This window comes from Octopus bimaculoides, chromosome 23 (assembly GCF_046866305.1).
Source record: "Octopus bimaculoides isolate indiv1 chromosome 23, ASM4686630v1, whole genome shotgun sequence".
In the NCBI taxonomy this organism is placed as follows: Eukaryota; Metazoa; Mollusca; class Cephalopoda; order Octopoda; family Octopodidae; genus Octopus; species Octopus bimaculoides.
Window position 1 is genome coordinate 33,367,640 of NC_142950.1, and position 18,793 is coordinate 33,386,432.

The 18,793-nt window shown below is 36.0% G+C and overlaps 1 protein-coding gene across 25 annotated transcripts in view; it reads left to right on the forward strand.

Moving 5' to 3' along the window:
* LOC106883544 (tight junction protein 1) overlaps nucleotides 1–18,793 on the forward strand; it is a 589,197-nt gene that overhangs the window by 368,687 nt on the left and 201,717 nt on the right. For 3 of the 25 annotated variants that reach the window (XM_089340340.1, XM_089340353.1, XM_089340352.1), the window contains exon 1: nucleotides 8,767–9,060. The exons of 20 other annotated variants lie outside the window; for them this stretch is intronic. In XM_089340340.1, coding sequence (XP_089196466.1) covers nucleotides 9,049–9,060 — 12 coding nt within the window. In that variant the 5' untranslated portion in view covers nucleotides 8,767–9,048. Of the gene's footprint in view, nucleotides 1–8,502; nucleotides 9,061–9,157; nucleotides 9,233–18,793 lie in introns of those variants that run through there. 2 more of the 25 variants (XM_089340337.1, XM_089340335.1) reach the window with 2 other exon arrangements.

Here is an 18,793-nt window from a genome sequence, read left to right on the forward strand (position 1 = left end):
GGTGTGACGTCATGTGTTGCCAGATACTGAAACATATGTAACATTTAAAATAAAAGAGTATCAAGTCAGTACCGATCTTCTTTTCTCTTATATAATATAGATGTGTGTGTGTGTGTTGAAACTGTTCACCTCTGTTATTATATATGCTGCATTGATTGTGTCACTCACACTTGATGTGTAACCCACCCACTGGTTGGATGGAACACCAACCATTACTGTGTCTTTATATTGTATTGCATGTCTTGACAATCTACTCCAATGTCTGCTTTGTGCCAACAATAACTAAATTTTATGAGACACTTGGTTTGTTTCCATTTATCTTTTTATATTTCTTCAATATACCTGTCTCCAACAGTGTCTCTCTCTATGTGGAAGGAAACATTGGAGTGTCTATACTGCTGCAAGCATAATGCTAAAGAGTTTATTTTTTTACTTATTTATTTATGTATTTACTTATATATTTATATTTTTTATTTACTTATTCTATTTATTATATTTTCATTTTTTTTTTTTCTTATTTGATTTCATATAACGGTTGTTGAACAATAGTCTTTGTCGTTTGGCTATAAGATTCCAACCAGCCAGTCACCAGTTGTTCAGATTTCACAGAGAGAGAGAGAGAGAGAGAGAGAGGGAGAGAGAGAGATCTGTACCTCAGTGCAGAACAAATATTACAAGGAACCTCATTTTGAAAAACGTTTCAACCCTCCCTTTGTTTTGCTGATATTTATTACACACTTCACCGATGCATTGACAAAAACATACATAGAAACACATGCACGTGCACACACACACACACACACACACACATACATACACACACACACACACATACACACACACATACACACACACACACATACACGCAGAACCTAAAATAAAGATCAGATCTCACTTGAGTACTCAAGCTAAACATTTGTCAATTGCCAAGCAGTTGCGTTTCTTATTACACCAAGTGAACAGTCTTAGCTATTGGAAAAACACTTATAACTATCTTTTACTGGATAAGCTAACAACATTGTCTCTTTTCCTGTCACATGAGAATCGCTTACACTTCAGCAACCAGTGTGTGTAATGGGATTCTGCAGTTTCTATCTGCCGTCTTTCATTCACAAAGCACTGGCCTACTCATACCTTTGATAAAAGACATTTGCTCTGGATGCTGTGCAATATGATTGAACCTAGACTCATGCGGCTACATTTAAAAAAAATCTTTTATTTGTTCTCTTTCTTGTTTCAGTCATTGAACTGCAGCCATGCTGGAGCACCACCTTGAAGTGTTTAGTCTGTGGTTCTTGACCATTTTTGCCTATGGCCTCAATTGATTCCTGTTTTATTCTTCTGGACACTCATAGCCATTTGATGTTTAAAGAAACCCCATTATTATATTTTTATAACTGAATATTATTAGGAATTGTATAAAAAAATTGTTGACATATTTTGTATATTGTAGAATTATAACCAATTTTATTGCTTATGAATTTTAACAACAAAATAAATACTGGGGGTCATTTTCATTCAGCTGAACCCCTTTGTGGTGGTTTCCCAGCATGGTTGCAGTCCAATGACTGAAACAAGCAAAAGGTAAAAAATAAATAAGATGGTAAAGCTGTGATTTGCGAGAGATCTGACTGTTATTTCTAGCAAGTTCAACAACTGTAGATGTTCCCTCACTAGTTGGTGAATTCTGTGGCAGACAGAGCAGAGACAACCAAGTCAAGCTTACTCCTATCACAAGAGTTACTTCTCCTCTGCACTTAATGTTGGTGGTGAGAGGAGTAAATCTTCAGTTTTTTCCTTGTTTCAGTCATTTTTCTTATATATATATATATATGTATATATATATATATATATATATATATATATATATATATGACATCCTTCTTTCGGTTTCCATCTGCCAAATCCAAAGGTTTTTGTTGACCCAGGGCTATAGTAGAAAACACCTGTCCAAGGTGCTGTGCTGTGGAACTGAACCCAGAACTATGTAGTTGAAAAGCAAACTTCTTATATAGCTGTGCCTGCACCTAAATAAAGAGTTTTATTTCATTAATATTTTATCGGAAGACTTTAGTGATATATATGAATTGAAATAGCTACCTCTGGGAATAGGAAACTAAGTCACGGCCTAGGCTGGTATGTAATCTGAAACTGCCAATTAATTCCTTAATTATCGCAATTAGAATTATCAAAATGTAAAATGATGTTTAAGATTTCCTTCCAATGATATACATTTAATTAAACTAATAAGGGAAAAAAAAAAAAAATCTAGTGCCAACTTTGAAATTATTATTGGTTATATATCCTGCAAGAAATATCAGTCAAACACCCTACTTTCAGCAGTATCTATTTCATTAACAAGAAAGAAAGAAAGAAAGGAAGTAAGGAAGGAAACAAAACAAAACAATCATGGGCTGACACTAAATTGTCCATAGGAATAACTCAACCTGCTGGAAATAGCTGCAAAATTTCATGCCTTACAATCTTAATAAGAAATGCCATGACACATCAGATGATAGTGTAGTTCTAGATTTGCTATGTTTGAAGAAAATGTAGATGAGGTTGTGTCTTAAGAAGTTTTCTTCCCAACCACATGTTTCCAGGTTCAGTCCTACTGCATGGCACCTTGTATCTTCTTTTATAGTTTTGGGCCAACTAAAGCTTTGTGAGATGGTAAGGAAGGCAAAGTGAAAGAGTAGGAAGAATAATTCTTGGGTGGCTGCAGCAGGAAGCGGTACATCAACTTCATGAGTCACCTTCTACTGGAGGCTTGGTCCAAATGCTTGCAACAAAAAGGACTCTGATAAAGGCAACGAAGGGGTCAAGAGCTAGAATAGATCTCTTGTACAAAAACAGTTTTGGTCTAATGAACTTCTATCTGTGCAGTTTCAACCCAAAGCCATAGTATAAGATTCATGTTCAAAGTGCCTTGCAAAAGGATTGAACCTGAAACCATAGTATTACAAAGCAAACATTTCAATTACACCTCCATGCCTATGCCCAGTTGGTCAAGTGACACTGCAGAAGGCCCATTATGAGTGGAGAGATACAGGAAAAGCTTTAAGCTATGAGACTAATTAGCTCCAGCTGTATTCCATGTGAATTTCCACCCAAACCTAAAAACACAATTTAAATGATAATAACTGAGTAGTTAAAAAATTCTCACACATTCAAGTTTGAAAGAAAAAAGTGATTGTAAAATAGTGGAAAATGAAAATTCATTCATAAAAATTCTCTCTTTTCTCAATAGACTAGAATTCCTATTCATTATATAAAAATATGTAAATCAGATGGAATAATTTTGTTGCAAACAAGTATTTAAATATCCTAACAACATGGCTTTATTGTCAAGAGGTTTTCTTCGCAATCATATGGTTCCAGATATAATCCGACTGCACAGCACCACTTTGAGCAAAATGTCTTTTGTGAAACCCATTCATTAGCCTAATCCTTGTAAGAGGAATATGCTTAGATAGAAACTGTGCCAAAGCACAGTTGTGCACAAATACATACACACATACAGATGTGTGTATGTGCAAGGGGGTGCTGAAAAGTTCCTGGCTTAAAAGAGTATCACGAAAGGCTCGATTGGAGACCCAACCTTCTGAGTTTTTTTTACAGGGCTTAGAAAAACTGAAGGGCCATTGCAATAAATGTGTGAATCTGAGAGAGGAATATGTTGAATAAAATCATAGTTAACTAATTCTCCTGTATTTTCTAATATCTAAAGCCAGGAACCTTTCAGCACCCTCTTACAAATGGGTGCACTAGGTTATACTCTTTCTACCCCCATTTATCCCACTTACCAAAAACAATTAATAATAGACAAATAGAAAGGTAAAACTTAACTATCCAGTAAATAGTGGTAAATAGAATAAGCACTAGGCTCACCATTTTCAATTATAATCCTTGAAGAGAGTGACTCAACATGTCCAGTGGTGGATGTAGCTTGGCATTGGTTAATTTTTTTTTCAAAGATTTGTGTTGCCTTTTGCATTTAAGGACTTTGTATGTATTGATGATATTGTTCATTTTCGGGTCTGTGGTGAGTAAGGGGAGGTTTTGTTTGATTGTGGTGTATGCTTCGATGTTTTTGGGGTTGTGGGTGGAGATGTATGGAAGTATTTTGGGGTTGGGTGTGTTATTGTGTTGGTTGGTTTTTAGTGTGTTTTTGTCAAGTTCCTTGGCACGTTTTATTCCAAGATCTATGAGTGTGGAGGGATATTGGCGTTGTAATAGTGTTTTTTTGAGGTCTTGTAAGCGTATTTCTCGAGTATATATATATGTAACAGGCTTCTTTCAGTTTCCGTCTACCAAATCCACTCACAAGGCTCTGGCTGGCCCAAGGCTATAGTAGATGACGCTTGTCCTAAGTACCACACAGTGGGACTGAACCCTGAACTATGTGGTTGGGAAGCAAGCTTCTTACCACATATTTAATAAATTTGCAATATATATGCACACACTTACACAATGTGTGTATGTGTATATGTATGTAGGTCTATATATATGTTATATGCATCATATAAGCATATATATATATATATATATATATATATATATATATATAAAAGCAATGTTAATTCTCTAAATGAAGTATTAACAGTAACTGCACGATAAAGTGTAGTATATTGCCACTTAAGTGTGGCTGACCCCTAGGGGTGGATGTTACTGTTGCTTTTAGCCCCAGGAGGACATCTCCTCCAGCTGGCTTATCGACACACGACTGTGTCCTGTTTGCCAAGGGAAGTTATCCCTCTCACCTCGGTCAGCAGCACGAACGTATCCGGATTTCAGGGTTATTTCCCTTCGTCGGCGTTCGACAGCTGGTGACCTTGGTGAGAGAGACAAAAACCTGGCAAACCTTATATCTTCTTTTCCAGTGAAATTCTTCACTGATATTGAAAAGGTGAAAACAAGCAATGTTAATTCTCTAAATGAAGTATTAACAGTAACTGCACGATAAAGTGTAGTATATTGCCACTTAAGTGTGGCTGACCCCCTAGGGGTGGATGTTACTGTTGCTTTTTTCAATATCAGTGAAGAATTTCACTGGAAAAGAAGATATAAGGTTTGCCAGGTTTTTGTCTCTCTCACCAAGGTCACCAGCTGTCGAACGCCGACGAAGGGAAATAACCCTGAAATCCGGATACGTTCGTGCTGCTGACCGAGGTGAGAGGGATAACTTCCCTTGGCAAACAGGACACAGTCGTGTGTCGATAAGCCAGCTGGAGGAGATGTCCTCCTGGGGCTAAAAGCAACAGTAACATCCACCCCTAGGGGTCAGCCACACTTAAGTGGCAATATACTACACTTTATATATATATATATATATATATATATGTATGTATGTATGTATCGTATAAGTCCAAGAATGGAGGTTATGGTGTTACACTTATCCCTTCATTATGATCATTTCAACAATACATGGATCACATCTAAATACAATGTAATGTCACAATCATTTATATTTATATTCATGAGGTAGCTTATCTCTGTGTTGGCAAAACAACTGAAATGTGTGTAATGCCATACCCCCCCCCCCATTCATGGACCTACTACTGTACTATACTCCATGACTAATAATTATCCCTGGAATTTCAGTTTGTATGAATGGTTTCCTTTAAGGAAGACTGTCCCCACGTCTATACATTTTGTCTGTTAGCTAGTATTCACAGGCATGCAGATAAAGCTTGGATTTCTAAATCTCCATTTATCCGATATATGCACACATGCACATACATACATACATACATACATACACACATAGATACATACATACATACAATACATGCATGCTTACATACATTGTTGACGTCATAGGAATATAGAAGTTTCAAGAACTTGAAATAATCCTTTTTGGGATCGATGAATCTTGAAGCAGATAGAGCCATAAAAAATTGTGTATAAATATTGGGTTAAAAACCCTTTGGATATATATATATATATATATATATATATATATATATATGCCTCTATGTATGTATATATATATACACACACATATTTACAGATTCATACCCACACACACAAGCATTTGGATGTACAAACAGGATAAGAAGTACTCAATACATGTAGAGTTCATTTATTTCTTCAAAGCTGATGATGATTCATTCCATTGTTACTCAGAGTTTCTGACTAAATGTAACCGTTGAAACAGCAAAAAAACAAAAAGCAATAAAACATTTGGTCGCCTGAGGGAAGCACATTGTGCGGTTGTGAATCATCGAACTCGAATGAACATTCATACATATACACATATGTATATATATACAGGCACACATGCATACATCATGCACGCACACACATATGCACTCATACACATGTGCATACACATGCATCCATACACTACGTAAATATGTGCACGTGTATACATGCATATTTTAAAAATAGATATACAAATGCACTTGTAAAAGAACACACACTTCTTTACACAATACCTGTATGTCTGTATGGATTTTTAAAAATATGTATATATATGTATATATAAGTATATGTGTGTGTGATATATGTATATATATATGTGTGTGTGTGTGTGTGTGTATATATATATGATATATATCATATATATATATATATAGATAGATAGATAGATAGATATATGATATTGAGTTTCATGTTTAATTGATATTCTCAAAAAGGAAACTTTTCTTGTTTAAAATATTTATTTAACAATTTGAAGAATAGTTTACAAAATTGTGGGTTGGAAGAGAAAAAGAACGCTGTAGAAAGAAAGAGAGAAATATAATTATTATTGATTATCTTTCTTTTTGTATTATTATTATCATTATTATTATTATTATTATTATTATTGTTATTATTATTGTGATGATGGTTCTTTACATTTTAAGTTTAAATTTGGCCGAGGTTGATTTTGCTTTCATCATTTTGGGGGTCAACAGAATAAATACCAGTTGAGCACTGAGGTTGATGTAATCAACATTCCCCTCTCCCAAAATGTGCCCCTTCCATTATTGAATGCAGTATCTGCATAAATATTTAAAGGGACACATTGTAGTAAAAACCTGTTAGTAATTATATAGCACCAGGTCAGCCCTCTGATTAAAAGACAATCCAAACGTGACCTTCATAACTTTTATTATTATATCATTATATTACATTGTTTAATATATCCCTTTCAACCCCTCTTGATATGAACCCATCTGAGGCCACCCCTGGTTCTGTGATAGAAACTTCCTGATTGAAAAGTGATCTAAATTAAAACCTTCCATCAAAATTTCGTGTTCATTTATGTTCCAAACACCAGCTTAACAATGGCAAAGTCATTTTACTAAATTCTTCATTATTTAAAAAAAAAAATCAATTGAAACAACTGCCGTGGTATTTGAACAGAAATATGTTAACAAAAGGGTTAAAATGATTGACTGTGTTTTGAGGGAGTTTTGACAGCTATTTTCTAGAAGGTTGAATGACCACATAAAGGCATTCTCCACAGTCCGCGTTTGGAATTCTATCGTGTTGGTTGGGGGAGGGGATGAAGCTGGAGGAGAAAGAGAAGTGAGGACAGAGGAGGAGGTGGAGTTGTGCTGGGTCTGGTTACAAAACTCCACTTGTATGAGAGAAGTTGTGTTTGTTGTATGACCTATGGTGGTTGTTGTTGTTGTTGTCGGGGGTGGTGTTTAACCCCAAATCAACCTTGTTTGAACACATCTATGATCAGAAGACGTTCCAGTCATGGCCACCACATATCTTTTTTTTTTTTTTCCTCATTTCAAAACAGTTTAGGACTACATCATCTAAACGTTTGAGCCTGTGAGACCTCCCCTTTTTTTTTTTTTTTTTTTTTTTTTGCTTTTGAAGACAACACATAAGGTAAGGCATGATCTGAAGGAAGAAGATTCAACTGCTATTTCTAGCAGGCTCACTTCTTTCCTCGCTTGGAGTTCCAGCAAGTTAGTGCTTCTAAGGAGGGTAAGGAGCAGCCAAGTGAGACTAAGAGAGAGAGATGGGAGCGGAGAGGACAGTGATTTATGGTGGGACTTCTTACCAAACCCCAGCTGAACAACAGAAAAGAAGCTGTGTAATAATATATGGTAGAAATGTCCTTATGCACATACAGACTACTGCCTCTTTAATTCTCTCTCTCTCTCTCTCTCTATCTCTCTATCTATCTCTTTCTCTCTTTCTCTGTTTCTGGTGAATAGTGGCAAAGCTGGCAGTTCCTGGTTTAAGCTTCTACTTCTTCGTCTTCTTCATCTTTTTTCTTTTTGTATTCTTCTTTTTCTTCTTCTTCTTCTTCAACCCAAGTCTTCCTTCCTTCCTTCCCTACTCTGTCTCCTTTAAGAATCTCTGGTTTCAGTTTTAGATTTCTAGGTTGTGCTCATCACCTCCCTTCCTCCCACACACACACACTCTCTGTCTGTCTGTCTCTCTCTCTCTCTCTCTCTCTTACCTTCCCTCCTTTTACTCCTCCCCCTTTCTGGCTTTTGACAACAACCACCACAACCACCACCACCGCAACAACAACAACAAAGGAGAAATTACTCTAAACTCAACAACACAGAAAGCCAGAAGCCTTTGGGAGCCTTTTTGTGTGGGGCTCACTCCATCTGTCTCTCACTCTCTCTCTCCTCTTTTCTCTTTCTCCATCTGTTTCCCTCTCATTTTATCTCTACATTGCTTGCTATTTTATTCTCTCTCTCTCTCTCTCTCTCTCTCTATCTCTCTCTCTATCTCTCTCTCTCTCTCTCTCTCTCTCTCTCTCTCTCTCTCTCTCTCTCTCTCTCTCTCTCTCGCTTTATTCCTATATCTGTCAATCCAATTCTCTTCTTCTCTCATTCTTTTGTCACACTTTCTTCATTACAAATCACTCCCTCTTTCTATCATCCACACTCTTATTATTTTTCTTTCATTTTTTTTCTCCACATCTCTCGATCTCCCTTTCTCTCTCTCTCTCTCTCTCTCTCACTTTCTTTCCATAATTCTTCATTCTTTTTCCTTCTTTCTCTCCTCTTCTCTTTTCTTTCCTTCAACTACTTCAGGATTTTGATTTTTCCACTGAAATCATCAGTAGAGCTCGAAAAATTGATGGAAATTGAGGTAACATTTATGTAAAATAATAATAATAATAATAATAATAATAATTCAATGTTGTTATTCCTTCTATCTTTCTTCCAATCTTTCTTGTTTGATATCGTTACCTGCTTGGTTTATGCTTTTCCTGGCTGGGCCCTCATCTCCATCTTCTGCGTCTCCTTCTTCTTATTCTTCTGTAAGTACATCTCAGTAATATTTATCTTCCACTGTCATTGTTACTGGTCCTACTTCTTACCATTCCATGAAGTTACTGTGTGTGACTGTTAGAAAGAGACTTTCCATATTTTGGCTCCTCTTTATAAATGTCACTATAATCCTGTATGTTTGTGTGTGTGTGTGTGTGTGTGTGTGTGTGTGCATGTATATATATATATGTGTGTATGTATGTATACCCACCCACATACAGGCAGTTATGCTCATACATGCATGCATGTATAAGCATATCTACCTACATGTATTTATACTTTAGCCTGTAGTGTGTATAATTATAGTTGTAAACATTTGTTCATGCACACATACATAACTAAAAACATTTACACTCATGCATGTAGTGAGATGTGTGTATGCACACACGCATGCATACACACGAACACACGTGCCCGCTATACATACGGACATGCTTTAAACCTGTCGTGTATACATATGTATGTGTATACATTCATAAGTCAAAACATACAGGTTCACATACATATTGAAATACATGTAGTTATACACATACATGAACAGAGACAAATATATATATATATATATATATATATATATATATATATACACACTTCAGCTTATAGTATTTATACGTGAATACACATGGCCAAACATGTATATGTACACATACGTAAATCAAAACAGATTCATACAAAATGACATGTATACATGTACATGCATGTATGTGTCATACACGCATACTTTGGGCTGTAATTTGTGTATATATACACACATATTCACCTACTAGTGTATTTGTATGCATTCATAAGTGAAAACCACACAGATATGGACATGCCGTAGCATGCCTACATACGACATACACTGGTACATACATACACGTACATACAGGCTTGTATAGTTAGTATAACTACAGATGCATATAGACATACGAAATATATGTAGCTATCTACATACCTAACTTCATACATACAATACAAACAGGCTTGTAGTTTGTATACACATACACACACACACACACATACACACACACACATATAAATATAAGTACCAGTCTACATACCTACATACCTAACTTTGTACATACATACATACATACACACACATAGACATATGACTTTATGTACCTACCTACATACATATGTAACTTCATGCACGCTTACATACAAACATACACACAAACATATACATACATACATACATACTCGTAGTTTGTATACATACACACGCATAGACATACAACTATATGTACCTACCTACATACATACGTAGCTTCATGCATACATACATACATACATACATACATACATACATACATACTGCTTGTTGTTGCCATTCATTGTTTAGTTCGTGTTGTTGATGTTGTTATTTATTTCTTCTTTTACTTGTTTCATTTATTGGACTGCAGCCATTCATTATTATTATTATTATTATTATTATTATTATTATTATTATTATTGTCATTATTATTATTATTATTATTGTCATTATTATCATCATTGTTGTTGTTGTTATTATTATTATTATTATTATTATTATTACTATTGTCATTATTATTATTATTATTATTGTCATTATTATCATCATTGTTGTTGTTGTTGTTGTTGTTATTATTATTATTATTATCATTATTATTATTATTATTATTATTATTATTATTATGTATTGCTGTTATTTTTAACTATTTGTACTGCGTCTGCCTAACTAATCTGTCTATCTATCAGTCTATCCAGTCAGACCATGTCTCTCGTGCTTTTAAACTGTAAACAAAAACAATATAAGCTACTTCATTGCTCTCTCCCTATTTCTCTCTATCTCTCTCTCTCTCTCTCTCTCTCTCTCTCCTCTCTCTGTTCTATTCTGAGGTGTTAATATCTTTACACTTATGCTGCGTATTATCACTCGTACACATTGCAGAGGGGAGAGATGAATGAATTCTGAAGAACTGCAAAATAATAACAAAAGTTATAGGTTCAATTTTCATCCCCAAAAAGCTGCAAAAAAAAAAGAAAAAAAAAAATCCGTCTCAAGGGCCTCTTTTCACAGCAAGACTAAGTACATGTGGATGTGACTCTGTACATTTATTTATTTATTTTTTTTATTTATCAATAACTCGTGTTGAATCAGTACTTGTGTGTGTTTGTGTGTGTGTGTGTGTGTATGCATGCATGTGTGTATGTATATGTGTGTGTATATGTATGTATGTATCTATCTATCTATCTATTTATCTCTCTCTCTCTCTCTCTCTCTCTCTCTCTCTATATATATATATATATATATATATATATATATATATATATATATATATATATATATATATATATATAATTATACAAAGGCTATACACACAAGCTTAGAGAAATTTTAGAATTTTTTCTCTAAATTTTCATCTATTTTTATGTTGTGTGTGTGTGTTGTTTATTTTTGAAAAATTTACTGTGTTTATATTTATCACCATTGCCACCACTACCACCACCACCACCACCACCACTCCAAGTTATGCTGGAATTTTGTGCTGTTTCCAATTTCTGATTTCAGTGCCAAAATATTATATGAAGAGTAAAGTTGGTGATATTGAAAGTAATGTCTTAAAGATTGCTAGAAACTATTTAGCTTTTGTTGAGATAAATGAGATTTGTTTCTACATTGGTTTTTAAACTTTCCAACGTAATTTTATAAATGTAATTTATATAAAAAAAAAATTTTAAAAAGAGTACAAAACACTACATACTTTCATCATCATCATCATCATCATCGTTTAACATCCGCTTTCCATGCTAGCATGGGTTGGACGATTTGACTGAGGACTGGTGAAACCGGATGGCAACACCAGGCTCCAGTCTAATTTGGCAGAGTTTCTACAGCTGGATGCCCTTCCTAACGCCAACCACTCAGAGAGTGTAGTGGGTGCTTTTACGTGTCACCCGCACGAAAACGGCCACGCTCGAAATGGTGTCTTTTATGTGCCACCCGCACAAGCCAGTCCAGGGGCACTGGCAACGATCTCGCTCGAAAATCCTACGGGAGCCAGTCAGGCGGTACTGGCAACGGCCACGCTCAGGAAAATATCATTTCTTCCTTTACCCATCAGTTTCTCTGATTCCGTATGTCCCTTGGTAATGAGTTGATGAAGTTTGGTCTTTTTTAATGTTTTGCATTGCATGTCCAGTCAGTATTTTCATAAGGATTTATTGTGACTGTTTGACCAAGTGCTTCTCAACTGGGGACCATATGACCCTTGCAGGGAAGAGGCAGGGGTCCATTTAAGATTTTATTGTTAAAATTTGTGTGCAATAAATTGCTTATATTTCAACAATACAAAAAATAATTTAGCAGCTTTTTAAACATTGAATGGCTATGAGGTTTCCATCCAAGTCAAATAGGAATCAAAGGGGTCTATAGGCAAAAAGTGGTTGAGAACCACTGGTTTAGCCCAAGTTCACTACATTTATGTTGGGATGATGGCAAGGGATTGGCTGTAAAACTTGGACATAACAAATATCACAAGAGGTTTTGTCTGAATGTACTGGTTTCTCTATAATGTTTACATCTTTCACTAATATACATTAACAAAACAAACATACAGACATGGCTTCATTCATACCTACATGTGTATTTTTATTCATTTTTGCATGCATTCTTACCTTAGGCCCTGGTGTGGCTGTGTGGTAAGAAGTTAGCTTCCCAAACACATGGTTCCAGGTTTAGTCCCACTGTGCAGCACCTTGGGCCAAGTGTTTCTACTATAATCTTGTTCCAATCAAAGCCTTGTGAGTGAATTTGGTAGGCAGAAACTGAAAGAAGCCCGTCATGTGTGTGTGTGTGTGTGTGTGTCTCACTCTCTTTGAGTCTGTGTTTGTCCTCTACCACCAGTTGACAACAGCACTTGACAACTTAACGGTTCAGCAAAAGAGGCTGATAGAATAAGTACTAGGTTTTTAAAAAAGTCCTGAGGTTGATTTGTTTGACTAAAACTCTTCTGACTTGGCATTGCTATGTTCTTTAAGCAAGTATTCAAAATGTACTATAGAAAATAACTTCAAGTACTCACTGGTTTGGCTGCTCTGCATACATGATGCAAGAAATTTAACACAAAATATCAGGGTCATAATTGCTCAGGTAGCATTTATATTTCATTGTAAAATAAAAGTGGTACCATATTTTCCGGCTTACAAGTCAAATTTTTCAGACCAAAATTAATTGCCAAAAAAAAAAAAAAAAAAAGGTAGGTTGACCTGTGCACCAAGACAACTTTGGCGGATCGTAAAATACCACGTGGAAAAGGTAACAACAAGGTTTGAATGTTTACACTACATACTATGTCGACTTGTATGCTGAAAATACAGTAAGATAAAATATATTGCTGATTTTTAGGTAAAAAAATTTGGAGGTTGTATTACATTCAAAACTGCAGTGTATTGATGTAAAAAACAATAATAATTTAAATTGAACTTTAAGTGTTTTGCTTAATCTCCCTCCCCCTGCTCCCATCAAATTCTCTCATTGATGTCACTAGTTCCTTCAATTTGAAATATTCACAAGACCAACCTACAACTCAGGTGTAACAATAAATACATACTGTAGCATTCTTTGCTGTAACAATATTTCCTATGCTGTAAAATCACCTTGGCCTGGCTGGCTGACTGTTGTTTGTCACTCGAGTCTCTATAAAGAGGTTAGGATGATGCAAATGAAGTTGTTTAGCCCCAGGTCAGACCTGATTCTGCAGACCTTTGATCATCAGATCAATAAGTATTCCAGCAGTGACCATCTTCCTTCTTACAGCATGGTATTAATAGTGGTAGTGATTATGATGTGGACGGTTGTAGTGATGATGGTACTATCTGTCTCTCTATTTGTCTGTCTCTCTCTCTCTTTCTCTATTTCTCTTATACTGATGTTCTATTACTAACTTTCTCTCTACTCTGGCTTTTTTCTTTCTTTCGTGCATTCTGTCTCTTTTTCCAGTTTTTCATCTGTCTTTATCATCCTTCAAAAACTTCCATGCTTCCTGAAATTTGCCAACAGGACACCTGATGCCCTTTTCCTCTTTATTTTTAAAAATGACTCATTCACTGTTCACTTCCTGTGTATTATTTTATGTACTCTTCATACTTTCGGTTACTTTTTCTGATGAGTTGTAGAACACCTGAGCACTATATACAATAAATTCATTAATATTGGTCTCAAATTTTGGCACAAGGCCAGCAAGGTCAGAGGAGGGGGTAAGTTAGTTACATTGACCCCAGTCCACAAACGGTACTTATTTTACCTACCCCAAGAGAGATGAAAGGCCGAGTTGACCTTGGTGGAATTTGTGCTCAGAACATAAAGACAGATGAAATGCTGTTAAGCATTTTGCCCAGCATGGTAACAGTTCTGCCAGCTGACATGCTTTTCTGTGCTGGCATCGGTCACATGGAACTGGCTGATGCAGATTTTCTGTGGTCAGATGCTCTACGTATTGCCGACTCTCCCTTTTACCAAGGTGTTACTGCCTTGTGGCTGGGCATGTTTTTGTGGAAGATTGGAAATAAAAAAACATTGCATGTGTGATAGTGACACTTGTGAGGGGGTGCTACAAAGTTCCTGGCTTTAAGGGTATCATGAAAGGCCTGGTTGGAGGCCCAAGTTTCTGAGTCCTTTTACAGAGTGTAGGAAAACTGAAGGACCACTGCAGTAAGTGTGTGAATCTGAGAGGGGAATATGTTGAATAAAATCGTAAGTAACTGATCCTCTTGTATTTTCTTTTGCCCAAAGCCAGGAACTTTTCTGCCCCACCTTGTACAGCTAGCATGCAAAGTCAAGACAAGGAAACATACACACAAACAACTCTGCATACACACACACATAGACACACATGTATGCATACATACATACATACATACATATGCATGGCCAGGGGCTATAGTAGAAGGCAGTAGAGCTAAACTGGAAACCACATGGTTGGAAAGCAAATTTTTTATCCACACGACCATACCTGTGTGTGTGTGTGCATGCATGCATGTGTGTTGTTTCTAATATAGACACACGGCCTGAAATTTGATTGTAGTGGGACGAGTTGATTATGTCAATCCCAGTGTTTGAATGATATTTTATTTTGTCGACCCAGAAGGGATGAAAGACAAAGTCAACCATGGCAGAATTTGAACTCAGAATGTAAAGAGCCAGAAAAAGTGGCACTAAGCATTCTGTTCGAAGTGCTAACGGATCTGTGAGTCTGCTGACTTTATATATATATATATATATTATATTTCACTTAGGCATTGTGATACTAATAACCTGGTGTAGAATTCATTTTTGAGGTTCCAATGTTACTAAGGCATTCGACTATGAGTCCACTGTCTATTCCTTTGTCATCCGTTTTTCCTTTTATTTTCCTTTCATATACATACATACACACACACATAAACATGCTCACACACCATATAATATACATACACATACATGTGTATTCAGATACACACACACACATATAAAATAAAGAGAGAGAGAGAGAAAAAGATTGATTAATCAATTTGGTTGTCATTATCAATATAGTAATATTTACATAGATTTGCATAGAACCAGCCTAATTCTTGTTAGTGTTATATTATATTTTGCTGTCCACATCATTAACTACAAACAAAGGTATCATGAGATCAAATCATCTTAATTACTGATTCACTGAATAATATCTCCTTTATCTTTCCTGTCTTTCGTCTGAACCAAGCAGTGATGGTATATTACACAACTTCATGATATTCTGGGTAAAATCCACAATCTGAGGAATCTTGCGCTCAGTGTAATTTTTTTCAGGTGTTTGATTTCATGAGTTACTTTATAACCTCTGCAGTGCTTGTGTCAGCATAACCTTTCACAGCGCACTTTCTTTTAAGAATCAATTGGTGCAAGTATGACATTATCTTTCCGTACACACTGCTCACTCACTACAGTTTGGTTCTCTCTGGTGCACAGTCTTGCAATTTAGAACACCTTGTACCTGTGATCCTCACACAGTAGAACTCTGATTAATCCAACTTAACTGTTAAGATGTTTGGATATGATTTGAAGGTGATCTGACTGCTATGTCTGGCAGCCACTGTGACTGCATGGAGCAGTGCTTCTCAACTGGGTTCCATACAGCTCTTGGGGGGGGGGGGGGTTGACATAGGATTCTGTTGTTAAAAATTACATTCAATAAATTGGTTATATTTCTACAATACACAAAATATTTTTTAAAGAATTTTTAGGAATACAATTCCTAATAATATCCAATTATAAAAATATAATAGGATTTCTTAAACACAGAACAGTTATGAGGGGTCACCCGAGTAAAATAGGAATGAAAGGGATCCATAGGTAAAAAAAATGGTTGAGAACCACTGGCATAGAGGAATTTTTATTCTCTGACCTAATGTATCATTATTACTTAAGACATTATTACTTAGTGGGAGATTTAACTGCTATTTCTAGCAGATCGATTGATGTAACCACACAAAGGCTTCTTCATGATAGTTTTCATGTTTGGGCTTATTCATTCCGATGAGTTTCAAATGTCAGACCCATTTTATATTGAAACTAGATGGATTCAATACAATAATGTTTTCATACCTCTCTCTCTTCACTTTGTCTTGCACTCTCTCTCTCTCTCTCTCTCTCTCTCTCTCTCTCTCTCTCTCTTCTCTGTTTTGTTTAGTATGTCTCCCCTTCTCTCATCTCTCGCTTTCTCTGTGTGTCTCCCCTTCTCTCTTCTCTCTTTTACAGTGTGATTCCTCCTCTCTCTCTCTTTCTTTCTCATTCACTCTCTCTTTTTCTTTGACACTCTCTCTTTCTACCTCTCTGCTATCCCCTCTCTTTCTTTCTCTCTCTCCCCCCTCTCTGTTTCATCAAACTAAACCAAAATGATTAATATCTCTGATATCCTGCTAAACTTCACCTATTTCACCTGTCGGAGATATTACTATTTGATATCACCATCTCAGTTATTGTGCCTGATTTGTGTTCAGTGATTGATAGGCAAAGTTACCCATCGCTGCCCCTTAACACTCGACTTTGTCGAGTGCAGGATGGTTGAGTGGTTATGAAGTTCCACTTCACAATCAACCCATGTGAATCAGATTTTGATTTGACGATGTGAAACCTTGGGCAATTTAGCAAGTTATCTTATAACATTGCCTTAGGTTATTGACCCAGTGTCTTGTGAGTTACATTTGGTAGCAGATGACTATTTCATATATATATATATATATATATATATATATATATAGGCTCAGGCATGACTGTGTGGTAAGAAGTTTGCTTCCCAACCACATGGTTCCGGGTTCAGTCCCATTGTGTGGCACCTTGGGCAAGTGTCTTCTAGTACAGCCTCAGACCAACCAAAGACATGTGAGTGGATTTGGTAGATGGTAATTGAAAGAGGCCTGTCATGCATGTTGTGTGTGTTTGTAGCTGTGATTGTCTCTCATCACTTGCAGCGTGGAAGGTGTTTATAAGCCATTTAAAAGATGCAGCACAATTTTATCAGTGAACAGGTCGCGGTCTCAAAGCGACGAAAATATTTTGACAAATTAAATTCAAATGTTGAAGTGAATCTAACGGATTTTGTGTGTTATTTTAAACGGTTTATAAACACCTTCCACACTGCAATTATATATGTATATGTATATATATATATATATATATATATATATATATATATATATATACACGCATACATATGCACACACGTATATATACATACACATATATATTGGGAGGCATGGGGCCTAGTAGTTTGGGTGTTATACTCCCAGTTCACAAGCTCATGGTTTCCATTTCTGGACCAAGTGATCCGTTGTGTTCTTGAGCATTTCATTGCACATTGCTCTACAATCACTTCAACACCTGATGTGCGGCGCATCATGCACCTGTACAGGCGTTGTCAATTGATGGCATGTAAAAACTACTGTGCAGCACAAATATTTCATTGCTATAAACAAGTCAGCCACACAGGTTGTTCAGCAAGAAATATGTGGAACCCTCTGTTGTCTACAACAGGAAAATCTATGATATATATATATATATATATATATATATATATATATATATATATATATATATATATATATATATATATATATATATATATATATATATATATATATATATATAGGCGCAGGAGTGGCTGTGTGGTAAGTAGTTTGCTTACCAACCACATGGTTCTGGGTTCAGTCCCACTGAGTGGCACCTTGGGCAAGTGTCTTCTACTATAGCCTCGGGCTGACCAAAGCCTTGTGAGTGGATTTGGTAGACGGAAACTGAAAGAAGCTCGTTGTATATATGTATATCTATATATATATGTAAGTGTGTGTTTGTCCCCCCAACTTCGCTTGACAACCGAGGCTGGTGTGTTTACGTCCCCGTAACTTAGCGGTTCGGCAAAAAGAAACCGATAGAATAAGTACTAGGCTTACAAAGAATAAGTCCTGGGGTCGATTTGCTCGACTAAAAAAGGCGGTGCCCCAGCATGGCCACAGTCAAACGACTGAAACAAGTAAAAAGAAAAAAAGAAAAAAAATATATATATGCATACATGCTTACACATATGCAG